Source organism: Cyprinodon tularosa, unplaced genomic scaffold (assembly GCF_016077235.1).
Source record: "Cyprinodon tularosa strain WSP-4 unplaced genomic scaffold, ASM1607723v1 ctg37, whole genome shotgun sequence".
Lineage (NCBI taxonomy): Eukaryota > Metazoa > Chordata > Actinopteri > Cyprinodontiformes > Cyprinodontidae > Cyprinodon > Cyprinodon tularosa.
This window is the reverse complement of record NW_024039085.1, coordinates 2,034,148-2,057,137: the sequence shown is the minus strand read 5'-3', so window position 1 is coordinate 2,057,137 and position 22,990 is coordinate 2,034,148. Positions and strand designations below refer to the sequence as shown.

Here is a 22,990-nt window from a genome sequence, read left to right as displayed (position 1 = left end):
GACTCAGTTGCCCTCAGCCTAAAAATAGGTTGGTGACCCCTGATATAAATGATCTAAATCTGATGTCAATGCAATTGCCCGATAGAGAATCCCTTTATTTCTGTTGGTAGCAGGTTGAGGTAAAAACAAACTTTTAAAAAATTATTTAATGCTTTCAACTCTAAGTTTTTAGATCTATTTTCTTATTGATAAGATGTGATGCTCCCGACTTTATTCAATAAACCTGTTAGAACAGCTGAAAAAAACACACACACACGAAATAATCCACAGACATCAAAATGAAATTGGCATAATTGAATTTAATTCTATTATCCATCTTCTAACAGTCTCCCACAGTTATGAGACCAGGAAGAAAAGGTCACGTAAGGCTTTTTGGTGTATCTGGACACGCATGGAAAATACGTCCATCAAATACAGAAACATTTTAAGCAGGCAAGTTTCAAAACATCATTTGGATGCAGCCTATTTTAGATAATTGAAATTTTATCGACTATTTCAATAATCAGTTTTTCAATTCAAAAACAGTGACACACAGATCACATGTCACAATCTAATGTACCGGTAGGTAGACATGATTTGAACTGATTGGCCCCATAATAACTAGTTACCCTGTGGTTGTAGACTAAATTTCCTCCACTTATTTTTTGTTTTTCCAGCAGAGATTATACCCCTTACAAAAACCTGATTAAAAAATAAGAATAAACCCATTTTTATTGTCTTTATCAGTCTCGACAGATGTCTCTCTAAGTAGATAAACAAACAGATGGTGTTCATTTTAACTGAGATAACCTCCCAGCTCCAACCTTGAACAAAAAAAAAAAAAAAAAAACACCCTCATGAGCAGCAATTTATCAAACACTGCTGCAGCCTTCAAGTTTTGCTCCATACGAACACATCTCTGGCCAGTGCTTTGAAAAACGTTTTTAAAAAAATCCAAGCTATCTGTTGTTTTTCTAGCTCAAGTCAAACAGCAGAGAAAATCCCTTAACGTATCAGAATACTGCTGACAATTAACACTAAATGGATATAAAACTAAAGTCAAGTTCATCCTCTGAAGTTGGATTATTTACAACAAAAAGAAAGTATTCTGAACTCATTGCAATTTAAATAATTAAACTAGGTGGATGCATAAATTAAAGAGTTTATCGATATCGCTTGATACATCACGCCCATGCTAACACATAGTGGTGGCACCAACATGCTATTTTCCAACGTGAAAACAAACAAAGATAATCAAAGCCCATGTTGATCTGAAAATGATCTGTTCTGTATTTTATTCAGTTTGCTAGATGCGTTTTTATTCTTTACTCACGCTGCAAACTTTAAGGGCCAATTTCTGTCAGAGCACTGCCTGATTTAAACATCACTTTACAACAAAGAAAACTAAAAAGGATTCAGTCATTTGAAGTTTGAGTTGTTTTCTGAAATTCTAATTAAGACCTAAAATTTCCCAATACTGACCGGGCTTAAATATTATTTTCAGATCTTAAATTAATGATAGAAGCTCGAAAAAATTTACCAGTTATAAAGACAGAGAGAGAGAGAAAAAAAGTAGGTTTTAGGCAGTTTTGAGCAATCTCCTTTTGAAGACGAATTGCTTCTTGGAGAAAATTAAAAACCTAGTGTTACTTTTCCAAAAAACCTGTGATGATTTTAGAGTTTAAAAAAACTACAAAAAAGGCCCATAGCTCACCTAACATGAGCTGGGTGGAAGCTCTCATGACTAATTACTGTGCTTTAAATACACAAACATAAAACATTAAAGCGGATATAACACTGATCTAGAATGGCTGCTGAAGGTTTAGGGTTTTTTTTTTTTTTATCTTCAATTGCCTGTTTTGATAGTGATGCTTTGCCCAGCGGTGGCCGTCTGTGCTTGTGCCCAGTCTCTGAAACGGACTCGAGAGATGTCAACATCAGGGCTTTGAGCAAAGGCTCAGAGGTGTCTGCACACTTAGAACCTGGAAGATGGACTACAGGAGGTTTTGCATCTTTTTTTTTGCATAACGACAACTACAATAACGTGCAACCATATATCCTTAACAGTCAGATACAAATACAAAACACCCCTCTGATCTTGGCAGGATGAACCTCTACTGACCTCTTGAGGACAAAATGGAAACAGGCAAACCATCAATAGGTACGTTAAGATATTAAGACACTTTAAAAAGAATTTACGAACAAATTAACTGACCAATTAGAACAACAAAGGAAAACTGGGGATCTGAGGTGTGGAGGCTGTGAGGGTCAAGAGGTTTTTTTTAGGCTGAAGGAGGAGCTCCTCGACGTTCCTCACTTGAAGTCTGGCTTTTCTGGGAAGGTACAACCTGCTCGTCTGATGATGACATTTGCAGAGTAATGTGCTGCCCTAACGCACTGATCCAGGGGTTTGTCCTGGACGAGCCCAGAAAGGAATCCTGCACCACGCGAAGAGAACTCCGTTACTATGACAACAGAGGCAAAAAGAGATGCACAAAGTAAAAAGTTTTTACCTCCAACAAAAGCGTCGCCTGCACCGTTTGTGTCAACGATGTCCTTCGGGTCAATCTTCAGGACAGGGAATGTTTCGATCTTATCGCCTGAGCAGACAGAAAAGTTTAGACTGAATACCTGAAAGTAGAGATTAGATTTGAAACCAAGACATGAACAGAGGGGATATCCTACCCAGGACCATGATGGTTTCATCCTTTCCCTGGGTAAACACAACAATTCTCTGTCTCTTTGTGTTGACTTTGGGTAATGCCTGGGCTTTCTTCGCAATCTCCTTTATGTCTTTAGTCTACAAAGAAGTTAAAGAAAACAGCATTTTTACAGAACCTGTTAAAGGATGCATGACATATAAGGAAAATGGAGCACTGTTCAGAAGAACGTCTACTAACCTCAAAGTCCTGCTCTTTGGCAAAAGCAGTTGCCTCCTGAAAAGGAAAATATATTGGAAAAATAATCGACACGGGTTCCCATCCATTACAATAGATGAATACCGGGGGGTGTTCTGCATCCTACCGTCTCGTTGCCAAACAACACGTCGATGTAAGGCATGACCTGCATCAGGTTGTCCTTGAAAAACTGGCAGATAAAGGGAGCAGAGAGGTTCATGCAAAACAACTTGTTCTTTTCAGAAGCATGCTTCGCCACTTTCAGGATGGACTCCAACGACACAGTCAGGAAGAAACCCTGGGAAGCACAGCATCATTAATATAAACCTGGCATCCAGAGAAAATAAGGAATCACTTACAGGAAATCAAAAATATCCCTAATTTAGCCATTTAACAAGATGTTCTTGTTAATAACTTAATATTTTTTCCTTGTCCTCCTCTCCTGATGATACGATTGTTTAGATTAGGCCACTAAAGTTAACACCACTAAACTGTAAAAGGATTCATTATTGAAAAGAGAAGCAGAACATATTGCAACTGCATTTTTTATCTATCCATCTATCCTCCACCTGTTTAACTTCAACATCTTAGGCCAATTTTACTATTAAATCTGCTCAGGATTGTGGATCATTAAACTATTTTATGTTAAAATGGAACAGAAGCTCTTCAGTTCCTACATGAGCGTTTTGGTTTATCAACGCTCACATTTTACTGACCTTAGTCAATAAAGACTTGTTAATTATTACTAGGAATGCAAAATGTAATAGCATTAAAGTGCCTGTGACGTGCTTTGCTTTTAAAGTACCGTAAAAAAAAAGGAAGAAAAGCATTTCATTATTAAAAGGTTTTGCATGATTTTTTAAATTTCATTGTGACTTAAGGCTTAATTAAAGACAACTGTGACCCAAATAGGCACATTTCTTTATAATATGTGATGCTTCAACATTGTCCTGAAGCGATCTTTGAACCATTAATTGTTGGAATGTTGGATTTAACATTTCAGGTAGACGACAGGTTAAGGAAAAACAAAACAAAAACAAAAACGTTTTAATACAGTAAAATGAAGCCTTCCTGCGTGGTTACAGGAATACTGAGAAACCAGGCATCAGTCTGCACCCATTTTCTGGAGTGAAAATGTTTTTTTTCTTGGTCATGTGACAATGATTATGATGCTGCTCAGGATTGTGGGTGTTTAACTAAAACAGGAAAGCAGTGTGAGCAGTCTGGTTTGTATCTTATGGCATCTCACAAGCTAGAGAAACAACATAAAGGCAAATATTGGTAATTGGCCATAACGGCAAAATTAATATCTAGTATTAATAGTGGCCTAGATTTTCATATTGGTGAATCCCTATTATTCACAAAGTCTGGTTTTAGTTCCATTTCAGAGCTTAATTGTCTTGGAGACGTGATAAATGTTGTTTAATCGTCTACAGATATCCCAGTTTAAGCTTTGCTCCATTAGTTTCTGTCTGGGAGTCAGGATAAGAAGGAATTTATTTAAAACCTGTGCTACCTATAGCATGGATTGGGAAAAGGTCACTAAAAGCTGTGTTAAACTTTACTGTTTTAAATTCATTCTGGTCTCTGCTGTTGCTGCAGGCAGAAATCTGCATCCTCAGACTGAGGCAGCAGCAGTCTTACAAGAGAAGGAGCCATTCAGAGTTGACAGGCTTGATCTTGACAATGGCCTGGCTTCCAGAATCCAACCAAAATGTTCTCAGTGAATAAAAAGCTTACAGAAGGTAATGTTTCAAATAAAAGGTATTTAAGGAAGTTGCAGTGGAAGTGTGCCTTTATTCTGCTCCACTTAACTCACCTCTCTTAGCAAAGTGTGACCTAATTACTAAGCTCTGAAAAAAAAACCCCACTGTAGGTCACCAGAGACTTAAGGCTGAACTACTCACAGCTATATAGTAGACTTTAGCTTTTTCCACCAGCTTCCAGTTTTCTTCCAAGTCTAAATGCTTCTCCTTTTTATAACAGTTAGCAGCAGCTAGGTTAGCAACCAGAGACCTGAGAGATGAAAACAACATAATTAGACGTTTAATATGACCCCACTTTATGACTCTCCCGCCAAACCCCCACCTGTTATCCCCAGTGATGCAGGCAGCACACGTCCCTGTGGGCTCCTCATCTTGCTCATAGTAATGAGCGTCCACGTGGGCCTCCTCCGCCTTCTTTTTGAGGATCTCTCCAAACTTATCTTTCCCAATGCAGCCGAAGAAGGTGCCCACCTTATGAGGTTCCTGGATCATCCACTGGGGGATCATCCAAACAGCTTAGATTTACACTGGCCAATAAAATCTTCGCACAGAAAGTAGTGTTCGTGAGTAGGTCCTACCTGAGCGATCTTTACTGAGTTCTGGGTGGCTCCTCCAGCGTGGTACTCTACATTGAACTTCTTTGTAAGCTCATCAAATCTACAGAGAAGAAAATATGAATTTATCCACTGATTATTAAACATTATCATATCTAAATATCCCTATTTTTCCTTCCATTTTTAGGTCTCTAAAGCAGAGGTCTTCAACAGGGGTTCCACGACCCCTAGGGGGTCCACGGAGGTACTGCATGGGGGGTCACGAAAGTTTCGGTTGATTAGACTTTTTCTTTTTTATATTCCCCCCTGCAATTTTTTCCACTAATTAAAATGTATTAAAATACACATTAACGTGAATTCAACACACTGTAATAAACAGATAAATGGAGGCAGAAGATGCTTTTCAGGCATCAATGCACACTTTCAGCGACACACACACAGGAGCTATTTCAAGCTGGGCACCGTTTCATTCACAACACCTGTCCCATTAACCAGGAATCAAAATCAGATATACTTTAATCAGACTTTTTAACATCTGTGCCAGCTTCAGGAAGCAAAGGGACTCAGAACTAGGGTGGCCATTTCTATAGCACCAAAAAGGAGGACATTGTGCGGCATATCAATAAATTACTAAGGTGTACATAAGAATCGGGTAAAGTCACATTTATAGCACAATTCTTAGTAGTTTAAAGAGGATGCTTGAGTAGCTGAATAGAACAAAATATTAAAGAAATGTAAAAAAGAATTGGTTCCCAGCATTTGTATTTATTTAATACATTGTGGTGTTTAAAAAGTGACCATTTTTTAACACGATTAATTTGCGCAGAACTGCTGCAATTGATCATAAAGCAGTTGTTTGGAAAAGAAGCTCGAGAAAGAGCTAGAGAATAGGACGATGCAAACTGCAAAAAGTGGCTGGAAAAGAGGAATTCATGACATGGCTGCAGCCTGTCGAGAGTAAAGATGATTTCACCATGTTCTCTATCCATATCTATATATATATATATATATATATAAACTTGAGTCATGGAACTGTGCTTACAGCTCCTTATTTCATGTAAACTAATAACTTGTGTACATGATACTTGTTGATGGCATTAAAATTATTTCTAATAGCATTAAATTAGAGTTCCTCATTCCTGTATAAAACCTGTGAACTCTTAATTTAATCTGACATATTAAAAAAATCCCCATCATCATCCAGCAGATGTTCAGTTTCTGCCCAAATATTTTCTTTCTGTTGTGGATTTTTGTAACAGGGATAACTAGGATCATACATAGTTTGTATGAACTCTGTTTATTCTCTGCTTCCAAACTCATCATCTCTTCATCCATTCCTGCAATAAGAATTTTCTTTTAAAGTTGTGAGATTCACTCTAGAATCTCACAACTTCTTCCTGGTCAGTTGAAGCACCAATACAGGTGCTGGTCATAAACTTAGAATATCATGAAAAAGTAGATTGATTTCAGTAATTCCATTTAAAAAGTGAAACTTGTATATTATATTCATACATTACATACAAACTCATATATTTCAGATGTTTATTTTGTTTAATTTTGATGATTACAAATGACAACAAATGAAAATCTCAAATTCATCATATCAGAAAATTAGAATATTGTGAAAAGGTTCAAAATTGATGGCCCCTGGTGCCACACTCTAATCAGCTAATTAACTCAAACCACCTGCAAAAGCCTTTAAATGGTCTTTCAGTCTAGTTCTATAGGCTACACAATCATGGGGAAGACTGCTGACTTGACAGTTGTCCAAAAGACGACCATCGACACCTTGCACAAGGAGGGCAAGACACAAAAGGTCATCGCTAAAGAGGCTGGCTGTTCACAGAGCTCAGTGTCCAAGCACATTAATAGAGAGGCGAAGGGAAGGAAAAGATGTGGTCGAAAAAAGTGTACAAGCAAGAGAGATAACCGCACCCTGGAGAGGATTGTGAAACAAAACCCATTCAAAAATGTGGGGGAGATTCACAAAGAGTGGACTGCAGCTGGAGTGAGTGCTTCAAGAACCACCACACACAGACGTATGAAAGACATGGGTTTCTGCTGTCGCATTCCTTGTGTCAAGCCACTCTTGAACCACAGACAGCATCAGAAGCGTCTTGCCTGGGCTAAAGAGAAACAGGACTGGACTGCTGGTGAGTGGTCCAAAGTCATGTTCTCTGATGAAAGTAAATTTTGCATTTCCTTTGGAAATCAAGGTCCCAGAGTCCGGAGGAAAAGAAGAGAGGCACTTCATCCACGTTGCTTGAAGTCCAGTGTAAAGTTTCCACAGTCAGTGATGGTTTGGGGTGCCATGTCATCTGCTGGTGTTGGTCCATTGTGTTTTCTGAGGTCCAGGGTCAACGCAGCCACATACCAGGAAGTTTTAGAGCACTTCATGCTTCCTGCAGCTGACCAACTTTTTGGTGAAGCAGATTTCATTTTCCAACAGGACTTGGCACCTGCACACAGTGCCAAAGCTACCAGTACCTGGTTGAAGGACCATGGTATCCCTGTTCTTAATTGGCCAGCAAACTCTCCTGACCTTAACCCCATAGAAAATCTATGGGGTATTGTGAAGAAGAAGATGCAATACACCAGACCCAACAATTCAGAAGAGCTAAAAGCCACTATTAGAGCAACCTGGGCTATCATAACACCTGAGCAGTGCCACAGACTGATCGACTCCATGCCACGCCGCATTGCTGCAGTAATACAGGCCAAAGGAGGCCCAACTAAATACTGAGTGCTGTACATGCTCATACTTTTCATGTTCATACTTTTCAGTTGGCCAACATTTCTATAAATCCTTTGTTTTTATTGGTCTTAAGTAATATTCTAATTTTCTGATATGATGAATTTGGGATTTTCATTTGTTGTCATTTGTAATCATCAAAATTAAACAAAATAAACATCTGAAATATATGAGTTTGTATGTAATGTATGAATATAATATACAAGTTTCACTTTTTAAATGGAATTACTGAAATCAATCTACTTTTTCATGATATTCTAATTTTATGACCAGCACCTGTAGTCTGCATCCAATTATTTAATTAACTGCTCTTAGTTTTTGGGAATATATACAAACTATGCTCTAATTTCTACATACCGATCTGTTTTTACTATAATTTAATTTGACAAACCGGGTCTTCTCTACATTCTTTTTTCTGTTTGGTGCGATTGCAATAGCGGGTCTTGATCTGGACGGACCGGAGGGGAGCAAAAAATAGCTCAGCTCCGTATTTTGACGGTGAAGGACGGAGAAGACGTACGTGGGCGGTGACGAGCGGAGGATGTGGAACAGCTCTCATTGATTTACATGACAGACAAGTACTCCGTACGCGAGCGGGGCGGAGCGCTGACGGAGTATGTGGAATCTGGGGGTAAAGGAGGACAAATACACGACCGGCTGGGTGCAGCGCCGGACGCCGGACAGTGCAATGAAAATCCGGACTGTCCGCCCTAAAGCCGGACATCTGGCCACCCTACTCAGAACCCATGAAGAGGTGGCGCTTTCCATCTGGGCAGGCAAGTTAAATGTCTGCCAATGCTTAACTAAGGTTTTGCTCATTCTAAATATATTTGCTGAATTAATAAATCTTTACATGAAAGTTGAGATTTAACAATAGATGACACTTCTGTTTATCTGCCCATCTGTACGGTCATATAGTTAAGCCAGGAAGTAGGGATGGGCATTTATCGTATTGTTTATCGATATAAACTTCTAGTCAAGATAAGAATTCAATTTATTTATATTAATGATAAAACAGAATTAATGTTTTAAAAATACCAAAACATTGGTGAATTGTAGCATTGTTTGACATCTCTCTTTTTTTCCATTGATAAATTCATAGAAAATGATTAAATGTGATTATTGTTTGGATGTTATAATAGAAATCATACTTCTTTCTGTAACTGATCTGCTTAACATGCCTATGCTAGACTTGTTTAAATTCTTAAAGGGTGGTACTTGTGAAAATAGGCTGATGTGGCATGCAGTCTTCACCACACAATGACCTAAGAAAGACTGCAAAGTAGTAAGGAAGAACATTTTATCACTATCAATCAACCACAAAATATCATATTTTAAGTCCATATAGCCCAGCCCTACCTATAAGTATTCAAACCCATTACAGATTAAATAACTTCTGATTGGAAGTTAATATAAACTTTTTATCATCTAGACCTGAATCTGATAAATACCCAAACCCTCCACAGAAATAATGCAAAATGTAATCTCTAAAGTGTGCTACAGTTTTTAAACTATTTTCTGAGAAGGGTACACATAATTTTCAGCATAACATTTCTTGGTGAAATGTAATTGAAAAAAACCCTTTTCATAACTCATCCTACATTGTTGCAAACAAACCTGATTCTGCCAAAGGAAAGTGTTGACAAAAAGGGAATAAAATTCACTATCATTTGAATAACAGATGACTTAAAACAAAACAGCGTTAATTTGCAGCTGCCTGTCGACTGTAATGGTAGGAAGGAAAACATGGATCTGTCCAGCTGCGTTTGTTCCAGATCAAAGTCAAATATGGCTCTTGCTTTATAATTCCTGATTCATGAAGATCAAAACAATAATTGCATGTTCTCCTGTCTTAACCATTTTAAAGACTGGCTCAGAAATATTTGCCCCATAAATAAAGAAACCTCTTGAGGACAAAACACTGATCATTTATTCTATAGGAACTGTTGAGGGTCAGACTGAATAAGGCATTATGGATTTTGTTAAAAATAACTACTTATTACCATGTAAATAATTCATGTTGCATCTTTTTTATGAAGCCTTTCCTGTGTCACACTGCAGTGTTCCTGCTAGCAGCTGCAACAGAGAGCCAGTAACACTGTAACATGACATCTCTGCAGAAAGCAGCCTCATATTTTCCCCAAAATACACAACACATGCATGACTGAATGCTGATTATACAAGCCAAGCCATTTGTGTCTGTTACGTAATGCTTTCTTACTTCCCCTTCTGGGCTGAAGTCCTTTTAATGAACCATATGTTTCAGTCTAATGCACCGACAGAAGAACCGCTGCTTTTAGTGTGCGCTTTCAGATATATTATTAGGAACAGCAACAACCCCACTGCTAAAGGTCCTGAGAGGAAGTGAGGAGGGTCAGAGAAGGAAAGCGGAAAGAAAACATTTAGCAGTCTGTAGCAAAACAAATGTATCACTGTGATGTAGCTATAAGTGATCATTATGATCAAACCCTACATGCTAAACAAGCTCATTTCTAACTGCAGGCTAAGACAGCCTCTTCTTTACAAATACTTAATAGAGTATCCTAAAAAAAGAAATCTAATACGTTTATCGGCAGATTCTGATATTTCTTTATTCTTATAACTAAGAAAGAAGATGGAGGCCCAGTCCGGATCAGAATGAACAAAATGTCACATTCTGCTCGCTTATCTCCTGCTGTTATATGTTTGCTTTCCGACTCTGGTCTCAGCGGGACTGGGGAGGTGAAGTGTCCCCGTCTGTTATTGGACAAGACCCACTCACTCTGTGCAGTTTGCTGCGCTGCCATTGGCCGTCTGCACAGGAACAGAGGTCAATGGCAGCAGCTTTCTTGTGCGTGCCTGTTTAGGCTGGACCTCTCCAGAACGAGGAGGCGCAAACTCAGGATGAATTTGGACACATTTTTTTCTTCTTTCCCTCAATTACCATGCAAAAACACTAAAACCTTGACAGAAGTTCACTTGTGTGATGGCGCTATCATAAACACATATTCTACATAATTTAAAACACAGGAGGTACGAACAGTGCTTTGTGCTTGTCCTCAGCCAGGATCTGATCGTTGGGCTTCAGAGAGTACCTGGAAATGATTAAAAAGAGGATGTCAGGGACAGTAGGCAACAAAAAAGACATTTAACAATCAAGAGTATTCATGCAATAAAGTAGATGAATCTAAGAGAAACTTCTGTGCACATTATTACACCTGTTTCAAAATCAATGTGCTAATTTGAGAGCAATTTCCTTGAAAGAAAGACTAAGATTTGCTGAGGATTAAAGGCAGTTAAGTCCTTCTTTAGAGAGGCCGAATTAGAGCCGAAGCTGGCCGGTTCATTCCTAATCCAAGAGTTTACACAAGGGGCTTCTGAGTGGACACTCAGGTGGAAAACCAAGTTAGCCTTTTGGCCAGTTAAATCCGGTCGACTCGAGATGGAGAGCTCTCAGGGGAAGCAGGGAACATCTCCTCAAGGCAGACTGATGTTCTGGGAAGTAGTAGCTTTCAAGATTCAAGATAAAGAAGAAATGTCTGGATTTCTGCAGGACTGATAAGAGTAATTGAATATAAAGGGGATACTATACAAAAAGGAACACGAGACACACGGCTCATTTATTTTTAGCATGCTTTAAAGCAATTAATCAGCTGTTTTTTTTCTTCTTTGCTTTATTGGCTTCCTGCCTTATTGATCACAAGTGTCAATGTATCTCTTCCCTCCATAATCTCCCTCTGACCTTATCGACAGCAATAGATCTGGTTCTGCTGCTTGCATACTTTTCTTGTAAAGTCTAATCAGAATATATGCAGCAAAAAAACAGAACTTTAAAGCAGTAATCTATGTTACAGATGAAAAAAGTGTCAACTTACTTATCCAAGAAGTCTTTGTCCACAACAGCAGAGATGTCCAGTAAGGGGTTTCCCATCCCAAACAGTAAATTAGGTCTGTAAGGTAAGCGGAATGTTAGAAACCATTACTCACCTATCAGTGAATCGACTAAAGCTTCTCAGACAGAGCCTTTCTGAGCCAAAAGCGTCATAAATAGGTTACTAAATCTAAAAAGAATACATGTAGGAGCTTAATCTCTAAGCCTACTACATATATTTCTTGAAATGTTTGGCTAAAATATAAAAATGTGAATTTTCATCATTATTCTTTATTACATGCATATAACTATTAGAATCAGCATACTTATTTCAATCTTTCATCCTTTTCCCTCATAAATGATTATTTAAACAACTTTAAAAAGAACATACGCTATTATTTATTATATCAGTACAATTATATATTTTTAACTCTAATAGAAACTTTGAACATTAAAAAAAACGTTTCTAATGTGATTTTTATTACTTGCATATAATAATATATGTAAAAATGTATGTATTATTACTAATTAACATATAATATAATCATATAAATTGACAAAGCTCAGCAAAAAACAGACAAAAACATTTTTCTATGCTATAAACTAGGGCTATGTTTGCTGTATGACTTGTGGAAACTGTTCCCTCACAGGAGAAAAAAAGCAGAAATGACACAAATAAAGCAGATGTTTATACAGATGTAGCATTCGTGAAAAAAAAGATGTATGAGGCTTGTGGTGGGGATTGGGGCAATCACGCATGCTCTCACATTAGGTCCCTCGCAGCGCCAGGATAAAACTGCATGTTTCTGCATTTTTTCCATGAGAACAAAACTAACCGCAGGACTTCAGACCATCATGATTTTGTGATGCCAACAGAACAAAAATCAGCTAAAACTGCACGTCTGCACTTTGTGTCACCTAATAACACAACCATCTAAAACCCTGTCTGACAATTAGGTAACCTATTACAGAGAGAAAGGTTACGGTTCAACCTTTTCTCTCAGAGGAAAATTATAACTCACAACCAAAAAAAACAAACTGTATTATTATGAGTAAGCACCCCAAGGGGAATCAGGATATGAGTAATAGAAAAAGTCCACTCATTTCATCCCTGAAACCGCCTCTATAAACTTGTCTGTTTGTGGGAAGGCTGCAGGTGGAGTGTGTCTCTGACAGATAACCATGTGCTGTCATGTCCCCCCACTAAAGAAGCCTCTTATGAACATTTGCTTTTCGGAAAACAAATACCTCTCATTGAAGGCAGGAAGAAAGATACATACATTTGAAAACCACATCTATCCACAGGACACCACACCCTTACTATCATCTCCCTCAACACAGTATGCAGTCAGATGATTAATGGGCTTGTGCAGCCAATTACACTAACCTAGAGCCCATGCATGCCTGCAGATCTGCTCTGCTGGTTGGACATCCATCTGTGTGCTCTTACCTGACAGCAGACATGATGTTCTTCTCTCTCTGTGTGCCTCAACAAGAAACTGACAGACCTGTTGAGCAACCTTAAAACCTGCTCCTGAAACGGCTAAGCTTTGGGTTTAAAAAAAACAAAACAAACAATTTGAGCTCAGCGTGTAGAGCGATCGATTTCTTTTCCATGCATCTGCAGCTCCTCCTCCTGACTGACTGATTGGAGGCATGTGAAGAAGGACCTGCCTCTGTCTGATGATTGGCTTGTTTCTCAGACCTCTGCTTTATCTAAACGCAAGCTTCATTTCACCGCGTGCAGATGATCGGGTGTTTTTCAGTTTAAAGCTCTGGTCAGATTTATATATATATATATATATATATATATATATATATATATATATATATATAAAATGATTAGATAGGCCTCTGAAGACCACGTGACTGCCTAATGGTCCTTTGTTGTTTTCGGAGCCTGGCGCAGGATGGATCCAGCTCTTGCATGGACAGCAGAACCGATCCAAGCATTCATTTCTGCAGCTTCCAAAGCATGTTAATTAAACATTGTCCCAACTAACACATGCCTCCATGTTTCCGCTATGGGTCGACTAAAGGTTACATCTATTAAATAGTTACAAAAAATACACTTTGCACCAGGATTGTTTTAGTTAAAACACAACCACAGTTAAAAGACAAAAAACAAACTTTGATGCGTAATCTCGTAAAACAATTAACACGTTTGATTTGGCGCACAAATCACAACCAGACGCTATTTTTGTCTTTTTGCTCCACACAGAAGCACAGTTACAGGATAATATTGTCACCTTAGTTCGGGGGAAGCCTTTTTGCTCGGGGACTGAGTCTTCTCATCCTCAGAAAGTTTAAGTTTCTTTGCTTTGGGTTCGTCAGAAGCCATGGCTGTCCGCACTGACTGAGCACGCTGCAATCACCTTACGAAAAGCGGTCACGCTGTCAGTGATAAACCCTGAGTACAGACTCGCAGGTATGATTTGTTCACATTTAAATGTAGAATAGTTTAGATAAAATCGAGGGAAAAAAATACATTATGATGTTTATGTGTTTTTGTCATCCTTTTGCCATATGCACAATCATTTTAAACAGTCACTCCAACTGCTGATAAAATATTTTTTGTTTAATTAAATGTATTTATTAATAATGTAATGCATTTAATTATATCAATTTATTGTTTTTAGAGAGCTTGTTTGAACATGTGCGCTTTCTTTGTTTTCTGTTCACTGAAAAGTAAAATGAAAATTTGTTTAAAAATCTAATCTGAAACACAAGCTTAAATTTTATGAATGTTATGTTGAGATTATATTATTATATATTATGTTAGCAGTCGTTTACATTTTTTTTTTTTTATTTCTGTGTCCTACTCCACCATAACAACCTGTATAACAATTTAAATGAAATGTTTACACTACCATTTGACTAGTTCTTTGGCCAACAAATTCAGGATTGATGTGAACTATTAAAAAACTATATAAACACAGAAGATTATTTATTGCTCAACAAGCTGTGAAAATCAACTTTGAAAAGATTTCCACATTTAATGGTTTTAGTTTTGCCTTTTTCCTTTCATCATTATCAATAACAATACATAAAAGGAAATAACTATTATAGTCCTAATACATAGTATTTATGAGCGTTAAAAGCAGAAAGCTTCCTAAATAAAATAAAAAAAGGTTAAAATAATTGTACTGTACTAAATCAATAAAATTTAATCCAGAAAATTTTCACAAAAAGAAAACAAGTCAAATACCTGCTGGGAGTACGAGGAGCACCTGCAAGAATTTACATAGGGTTTAATCTCCCATTAAGTAAAGGCACCACACCGGGTTTTAGCTGTCCACAAATGTCGCCTGCATAAAAAGGGGAGGTTTTTATTTTTAAGTTAGTCATTCTAAAAAAAACAAAGATTTTTTTCGAAGCTGTAAAAATATAGATATTTTATTAAGCTTTTCATTGAAATTACAAAGCTTTATTTTTTTTACTTTGGAAAGCGTTTACACGTGACCGAGTCGTGTTTACGTAGGCAAATAGCTGCAGGCGTCTCCATCAAATCTTGTCAGCACAATCAGCTGCAGTTAGCAGGTAAACTTTTTATATTGTGACAAACTTTCCATTTAATGTAGTTTCTGCGCAGTTTCTAGTTGATTATTACGCAATTACGTTTCTTGTTATTTATGTTTATAAGTAAATTAGGTATATATGTGCGAAGTTTGAGCCGTCAGGCTGCCAATCAGACCGTGAAGTCAACTGATGGGGAAAAGTTAGTTACAGTTTTGCAGGAAGTAAATGTTTCAAACAACTTGGAGTAATATCGCTTTTGTTTACTGATTAGTGTCAGCTGCTTTAGAATATGAAAGAAGTTATACGCATAAAACTGGTGATGTTTTGTCGTCTTTTTTTTTCTAGCACACCAACAACAATCACCTCATCATCGTTAAAGCTGAGATGATCCACAGCCTCTTTCTGGTCAGCCACTCCGGAGACATCTTCCTGGAGAAACACTGGAAGAGTGTCATCAGCAGGAGTGTGTGTGACTATTTTCTCGAGGCCAAGGAGAAAGCAGGCGACCCAGAAAATGTGTCCCCTGTCCTTCGGACCCCACACCACTATATCATCTCAATCTACAGGGACAAACTCTTCTTCGTCTCAGTCACTCTGACTGAAGTCCCCCCTCTCTTTGTCATTGAGTTCCTGCACAGGGTGGCTGATACTTTTCAGGTGGGAATTTCAATGCTCTGTTTGAATGTTTGGTTCTAGTATATAAGGTTGAAGCTATTTGTCATTAGATATGGACCAGTTATTACTTGTTATTACCTCCCTGGGCTGCCACCTTATCATGGTGGAGGGGTTTGAATGTCCCAATGACTTAGGAGCTATGCTGTCCGGGGGGGGTTATTATGCCCCCTGGTAGGGTCACCCAAAGCAGACAGGTCCTAGGGGAGGGACCAGACAAAGAGCAGCCCAAAGACCTCTTATGATGACCTCCCATGGAGTCCGGCCGGGCACAACCCGAAGAGGAAACATGGGTCCCCCTTCCAATGGGCTCACCACCTGTAGGAGGGGCCCAAGGGGTCGGGTGTGATGGGTGGCAGTCGAGGGCGGGGACCTCGGCGTTCTGATCCTTGGCTGAAGAAGCTGGCTCTTGGAGTTATTACCTCCTGGACGTCTCCCTGGTGAGGTGTTCCAGGCACATCCCACCGGGAGGAGGCCCAGAGGGAGACCCAGGACACGCTGGAGGGACTATGTTTCTCGGTTGGCCTGGGAGCGTTTTGGGATTCCCCCGGAGGAGCTGGCCCAAGTGGCTGGGAAGAGGGACGTCTGGGCCTCCCTACTGAAGCTGCTACCCCCGCGAACCGACCCCGGATAAGCGGAAGAAGATGGATGGATAGATAAAAATTATTACTTAGTTTTCAGGTATAAAAAGGTTATTACACGTTTTACAATTTAAAATCAGTTTAACAAGAAGCCTGAAGAGTACTAGAAATAATGCCATCTTTTTGAAGGAACTTTCCAAAATAGAAACTGGTAAAGAAAAATTAAAGTGGTTTATAACTTTAAACTGACTCTTGCCTTTAAACTGACTCAGCACTGCATTTTCCTAAATGTTGAGGGGAGATTCAGGCTGGTGTTTGGAGACAAAAACTAATTTAAAACCATGTGCATGTGGGTTTATGTACAATGCATAAAGTAGTTATGTTGTGCCCTCTCCTTTTCAGTGAAGCATTGTTTAGGTTTGGAATTTTTTGCAAACTGAATCTTCCTGCTCTTCGCCAGTGTTATGTGATTCGTTGTTTTTTTTTCCTCGCAGTGGGAGATTGATCCAACAATAATGCTAAAGTTTATCCAGCAGGAGCAGGTTTATGGTTGGTCATATAAACTATAAACTGATTTTATTTCTTTATATAAAAAGAAAAACACTACCCCTAACCTAGCATCAGTAAATGGAATCCTCTCAAGCAGGACTGTATATATTTATTAATTATTGAAGTATTTAGAATTGAAAAGTAAGATTAATGTATCATATAGACTTATTACACAGAGTGGCACAATGTTTTGTCCATTTTTGAACATTATGGCTTAGAGCTTATGAAAAATGAACTGCAGCTACTTTCACAGGTGGAGAATTTGAGAAGAACATGGAAAAACAAAGCACCCAAGATATCCATAATAAACCCCTTAAAAAACAATTATAGATAATTGATGGAATATTGTTAGATAAAGTAATTGTAACTAGGGCTGGAAATTTAATTGCATTTACAACATAATCGCAATTTTAAAAACTTACACGGAAGCATGGATTTTTGATCACTCTGTGTTTAACACAAAATTATTCCCTTCAGACCTTTAGGTGGTGATTAAAAGCTTGAAGTGTGTTTGTCGCCACACAGAAAGGTAGAGAGATTTGCAGCTAGCACGCAGATCCATGCATGGAAGTAGAAGTAGTCAATTTGTCAAACAATGGTTACAGTAAAGTCCTGCAACAATGGATTCTGGGCAAGCAAGCTTTCAAAAACCGAAAGCCCAGGATGAAGCATCTACATGCTTGGGGTACTGTAGGTGCAAAGAAAAATCTAAAAAAAAAATCACAATCGCAAATTTGGTTAAAAATGATCGCAATTTAGATTTTTGGCAAAATCGTCTAGCTCTAATTGTAAAAATAGTTTTTGTTTTTTAAGAACTTGTTTTTATGTTGTTGTTTTTTTTATTCTTAATCTAACATAGTGCCAATCAGAGTCTAATATTCTGTTTTGTAAGTAAGGAATAGTGCATGTTGACCCCTGGTACATAGAATGCTGTTCTCACCTCAGACATATTTCTCTTTATCAACAGGATTACTTTGGAGAATGCTCGGAGAGTGTTATCAAAGATAACACAGTGACCGTTTACGAGCTACTGGAGGAGATGCTGGACAACGGGTTTCCTTTGGCAACTGAGTCCAATGTCCTCAAGGAGATGATAAGGCCTCCGAACATCTTGCGGTCGGTTGTCAATACACTCACAGGTAAGCAGAGGTCAGCTGACGCTGCAAAAGCTGGAGTGTTACTATAATAGTAGTTCCTAATGGGGCTCTCTACGTGTTTGTGTTTCAGGGGGTAGTAATGTAGGGGGAACATTGCCTACAGGCCAGTTGTCTAATGTCCCCTGGAGGAGAGCTGGTGTGAAATACACCAATAATGAGGCTTATTTTGATGTGATAGAAGAAATCGACGCCATTTTGGACAAATCAGGTAATTTTTAGGTGTATCTGATTATTATAAAAGAATGGAGTATTTTTCTTGGAAGTTTTTAATTAATTTCAGGTTATAACTAGAATTGTGTCTCCTCTAGGTACGACTGTGTTTGCAGAGATTCAGGGTGTGATTGAGGCCTGTGTGAAGCTCACTGGGATGCCTGATCTCACCCTGTCCTTCATGGTAGGTCTGTTTTCTTTCAGCATAAACTAGTAATACATTTTAGAGCCAAAGCTCATCATTTACACCCATTTTTTAAATTTAATCTTTTAGAATCCTCGTCTCCTTGACGACATGAGTTTCCACCCATGTGTGCGTTTCAAGCGCTGGGAATCGGAGCGCGTCTTGTCTTTCATCCCACCAGATGGAAACTTCAGGCTGATGTCGTATCATGTCAGCTCTCAGAAGTAAGCGCAGATATTGTCGAACTGTTTTTAAAAAATAATCAATATTTTTGTTTCCTGTTTTTTTTTTTTTTTTAATTCTTTTTAAATCAAATATTTATATGTGATTCACTATCACAATAGAGTACAAAAACATGAAATGGCAACAAATGATTTGTGTGAAATTCTGCCAAGTGTGACATATTCTGCCCTCCTAGTAAATACTTAGTGGAACGTTTGATTGAATTAAAACTTCCAACCATTTTAGGTGTGTCTTTATCAGTTTTGTAGTTTTTGAATTTTTATTGGTTAAAAACAAAACAAAAAAAATGTTGCTACCTTTTCGTTGACCTATCATAATAAGTTTGTGGTTGCTACCTGATTAAATACCAAATTAATATTTCTCAAAGCTCTGTGTGGGTTGATGTTTAATTTTTCTTAAAATAAGTAATCAGATACTTTTTTCCCCCTGACAAAATGATCAGGTCTTTTATTTTATACAAATGTTTTTGGTGCTGAGTAAAGACGTTTATTCTATAAATCCACAAGAGAGCCGGGTCGTATTTTTGCAGTGGATAAATCCGAGTCCATGCCTGTCACTGACTGATATCAACTTTCTTTCCTTTCTCAGTCTTGTAGCCATCCCAGTGTATGTGAAGCAGAACATCAGCTTCTTAGAAACAGGTTCCTGTGGTCGTCTGGACATCACAATTGGTCCCAAGCAGACAATGGGGAAGATGGTGGAGAGCTTGATGGTCACTATTCCAATGCCTAAATCTGTGCTCAGTGTCAATCTCACTGCTACTCAGGGAACCTACAGCTTTGACGTAACCACCAAGGTAATTTTCCAACAAGATGGCACTCCTAACCTGCAAATAGGTTTGCTTAAAAACCAACTTAATAGATTATATAATTTATTGCTGTAGCACAATTTTAATCAGGTACTTTAGACAAATCAGATCGTTGAGTACAGTTATAAAGAAATTGCTTAGCTTTTTAAGGCTATTGGTTTGCTACATAAAATGGTCTAATATCACACATGGTGGCAATGCTAACAATCCATGAGAAATGATGCAGCTGATATGTGGTGGAGGATTTTCCCAGATTTTTGAAAAGACCCGCCCTCTCCACTTAAAAAAAAAAAAGCACATCTGAGAGGGAACGCCTATTAAATGTGTGCGAGAGCATGCACAAGCCCATTTCTTCTTGTTTTACAAGCAGTGATGTGAAATGGGTTTCTCCAAATAGCATGCCAAACTTTACCCGTCGACTAGAAACTCTGCAACCGTGGCATCAGCGGGAAGGCCCACCTGTGCTGTCAGTGTATGCCATCATGTGAAATAATCTCCCAAAAACACTTTGATCTTGTTTCTCTCTTCTGAGGCCTTTCTCTTCTTCTCATACACTTGGTAGACACTTTTTCTCTTATGACCCTCGGCCATTTTCATAGAGCCGCAGTGAGAAAGGCGAGCTTCAATGACTGTCTAAAACCTTAGCTCACCACAATTAGGAGGACCACTTATTTTGATGATCCACCTGAAAAAAGAACATCCTCCACTATACCTTTAAGAGTTGGGAGAACTTTTTAATGCTCAGAACTCCACCACCTGTTTTTTTGGAGGACAAGCATAACATTAAATTGAGCCCTATTTCTTCCTTAAACTTTCTTCATAAAAGGAAAGGCAAGAGAACAAACTGTTTGAGTAATGTGTGTTTAATGTTTTATTAAATGATCAATGACAAGAGAGAAAATGGCCACTCCCTCAGCTTACATCTTTAATCTGAGCTATGATTGGATCATGTAAAACAGCTGTGAGAAATAAGGCTGGATGTCAACTATTAAGGAGATGAAGGTGGAGAACTACCGTAAAGAGTGCTTTATTTGTGAACAGCACAACCATTTGTAGTGATGATATTTAAACAACGAGGGAAACAACTAGCAGCATTAACTGTGATTGTTTTACTTAATATGTTTTTTAATTTTTTATGTACCTGTCATTTATTTTAATGTATCAGTGTTGAATGTATTTTATGCAACTTTGCTGCCTCTTGGCCAGGACTCCCTTGAAAAAGAGGTTTTTAATCCCAATGGGATTTTTTTCCTGGTTAAACAAAGGTGAAATAAAAATTATTTTCCTCTAATTTTCATGCCTCGTGATAGGTGCTCCTTTGGGACATCGGGAAACTTAACCCTCAGAAGCTGCCGAACCTGAGAGGAAGCCTCAGCACGCAGACGGGCGCCCCAAAGCCGGAAGAGAATCCCTCACTCAACATTGACCTGAAGATACAACAACTGGCCATATCAGGTAAAACTGAAAGACTAGAGGAAACTAAAAATCAACTTTTAAACAAGTTTTTTGTTGTGTGTGTTTTCAAATAGTGACACATTTGTAAACATATTATGCTCCTGTAAATTATATGGATTTTGTTTTTGCAGGTTTATTTTTCAGTTCAGGATTTTCTCTATTCTTAAAAGAAACTGCAAAAGTTACGCAATAAAACCGTCAAATTTCTAATTGAAATCCATTATAGATCCAAATTTATCCAAACATAAACAAATGCAGTCCTTTAACATCTAGGTTTGAACTGGGACGATAATTAACTGTTTGATTGCTTATTCATTTCCTATATAAAAGTGGAGTAATGAGGAAAAACTGGCCTTTAAAGGTTAAAATTTAAAGTGTGATCAGAATCTGATATATTTTAGGTTTACTTATTTTTCAATAATTGAACCATAAGTCATAACAAGCAAATAAAGGACATCTTAAAAGTTAAAGAAGCAGTAAAATTTGTGCAGATGAATGAACACTGGTGTCTCTGTTCTGACTTTGCTGATTGAGTCTCCCCCTCTTATACTCAGGCCTCAAAGTGAGTCGTCTGGACATGTATGGAGAGAAGTACAAACCGTTTAAAGGAGTGAAATATGTGACTAAAGCGGGAAAATTTCAGGTCCGGACCTGAGTGAAGAGGTGAAAGGTCAGCATTCCAATACCAAACAGAGAGCGGGGTTACCACACTGCCAAGCCATCGACAAGTCTTACATCTCCACAGCTACATCGTCAAAAATCAACACCTCTGCGTTCTTACAGTTATTTATTTTCTCATTATAAATGGCAACGTATTTTAAATATGACTGAATAATTCTGGCCTGTTAAGGTAAGGCTTTAACATTTAATGTGATTTCTGTTGAATGTTGGTCTAATTGTGCTGCTTCATATTGTGAACTTTCTACTTTTTGCATCACTTGATATATATGTCTATCCACAAAATGTATTTCCTCATCTATCATGCTCAAAATGTTGCAGAAGGGAGATTTTTTTTATTTAAAAAACAAGCGCATATGCAACTCACTGCCTTACTTTAAATGTCAACTCTGCACAATACAACATGCAAGCTGCCTGAGAGTATGAAGGAAGGCCTTTGAAAAAGTTTAATTTAACGAAGGGTCGCCAATGTTACGGGTTAAAGTAGAAATTTATTAGAAAACATTCAGAATTTATGCCTGCATTCTGAATGGTTGTAATGCAAATATTTTTGCACACATTCAGAGTTTCATTCAGTGGCCTTATAAGAACATTTTTAAGTGCTCTGTTAAGCACACTACAGCACAAACTTCACGTTTTGGAGACTTAAGGGAATTATTTTAAAAGTGTTTTTCTTATTTAAAGGTCATTCTAACATGTAATGTTGGTATGATGTGGATCCAAATTAGTTATTCAGGTACACTTTTTTTATTTAGAGCAACTTTAAAGAACCTCACATTTTTTTTTCTTTTTTGCAACTTTTCACTGCACAGCATGTTAGTCAATATTAGACAAAATATCCTATTTAAAATGTAAGCCAGATGCCTTATTGTAAAATCCTCTTCATGCTTTGTTGTCTTTAAATCCCAGCTGCAGGATTTTGCTTTATGTTTGGGAATTTTATTTTCTACATTTTGTTTCTCTGCTTTTTTGTCAACTTTTTATTACTAACTTTAAAGGGTTTATTTTTCCAAAGCAATATTCTAATTAAAAAGCAAGTCTAATAAATTACCTCCTGATTCAGTGCCACAATTTACCTGGTATTTATTTTTCAGACCTTATTAATTTCCTGCATTAAAGAAGGCACACAAAACAAA

At 37.9% G+C, this 22,990-nt stretch overlaps 2 protein-coding genes across 7 annotated transcripts; one reads left to right on the top strand and one right to left on the bottom strand.

Annotated features, from left to right (window-relative positions):
* Positions 1-279: 279 nt before the first annotated feature.
* Positions 280-14,204, bottom strand: LOC119790672 (adenosine kinase-like). Of its 3 annotated transcripts, none has more exons than XM_038296325.1 (11): positions 14,048-14,204; positions 11,803-11,877; positions 10,969-11,022; positions 5,221-5,299; positions 4,965-5,137; positions 4,784-4,892; positions 3,004-3,174; positions 2,880-2,915; positions 2,665-2,779; positions 2,493-2,579; positions 280-2,417 (listed from the first exon to the last, which is right to left on the bottom strand). In XM_038296325.1, exons 1-11 carry the CDS (start codon positions 14,137-14,139, stop codon positions 2,293-2,295), a joined length of 1,116 nt encoding a protein of 371 aa, XP_038152253.1. In that variant the 5' UTR covers positions 14,140-14,204; the 3' UTR covers positions 280-2,292. The 3 variants fall into 3 exon arrangements, with proteins under 3 accessions (XP_038152253.1, XP_038152254.1, XP_038152255.1); XM_038296326.1 differs by lacking the exon at positions 14,048-14,204 and adding an exon at positions 13,249-13,403; XM_038296327.1 differs by lacking the exon at positions 14,048-14,204 and adding an exon at positions 13,186-13,211.
* ap3m1 (adaptor related protein complex 3 subunit mu 1) lies at positions 14,051-22,925 on the top strand. 4 transcript variants are annotated; one of them, XM_038296300.1, is made up of 9 exons: positions 14,051-14,226; positions 15,663-15,974; positions 18,087-18,258; positions 18,347-18,484; positions 18,585-18,670; positions 18,761-18,894; positions 19,502-19,709; positions 21,032-21,176; positions 21,731-21,831. In XM_038296300.1, exons 2-9 carry the CDS (start codon positions 15,702-15,704, stop codon positions 21,829-21,831), a joined length of 1,257 nt encoding a protein of 418 aa, XP_038152228.1. In that variant the 5' UTR covers positions 14,051-14,226; positions 15,663-15,701. The 4 variants fall into 4 exon arrangements, with proteins under 4 accessions (XP_038152228.1, XP_038152227.1, XP_038152230.1 ...); XM_038296299.1 differs by lacking the exon at positions 14,051-14,226 and adding an exon at positions 15,178-15,338; XM_038296302.1 differs by lacking the exon at positions 14,051-14,226 and adding an exon at positions 15,403-15,516.
* The last annotated feature ends 65 nt before the right edge of the window (positions 22,926-22,990 follow it).

Bases quoted from the DNA above. Each gene is read 5' to 3' on its own strand.
- LOC119790672 (XM_038296325.1), bottom strand. From the start codon at position 14,139: ATGGCTTCTGACGAACCCAAAGCAAAGAAACTTAAACTTTCTGAGGAT. The intron at 5,300-10,968 runs GTTCGTACCTCC...TCTTCTCTGTAG, and splicing joins GAGGACAAGCACAAAGCACT to ATTTGATGAGCTTACAAAGA. The intron at 2,780-2,879 runs GTTAGTAGACGT...ACTTCTTTGTAG, and splicing joins CCAAAGAGCAGGACTTTGAG to ACTAAAGACATAAAGGAGAT.
- ap3m1 (XM_038296298.1), top strand. From the start codon at position 15,702: ATGATCCACAGCCTCTTTCTGGTCAGCCACTCCGGAGACATCTTCCTG. The intron at 18,485-18,584 runs GTAATTTTTAGG...TGTCTCCTCTAG, and splicing joins CGCCATTTTGGACAAATCAG to GTACGACTGTGTTTGCAGAG. The intron at 18,671-18,760 runs GTAGGTCTGTTT...TTAATCTTTTAG, and splicing joins ATCTCACCCTGTCCTTCATG to AATCCTCGTCTCCTTGACGA.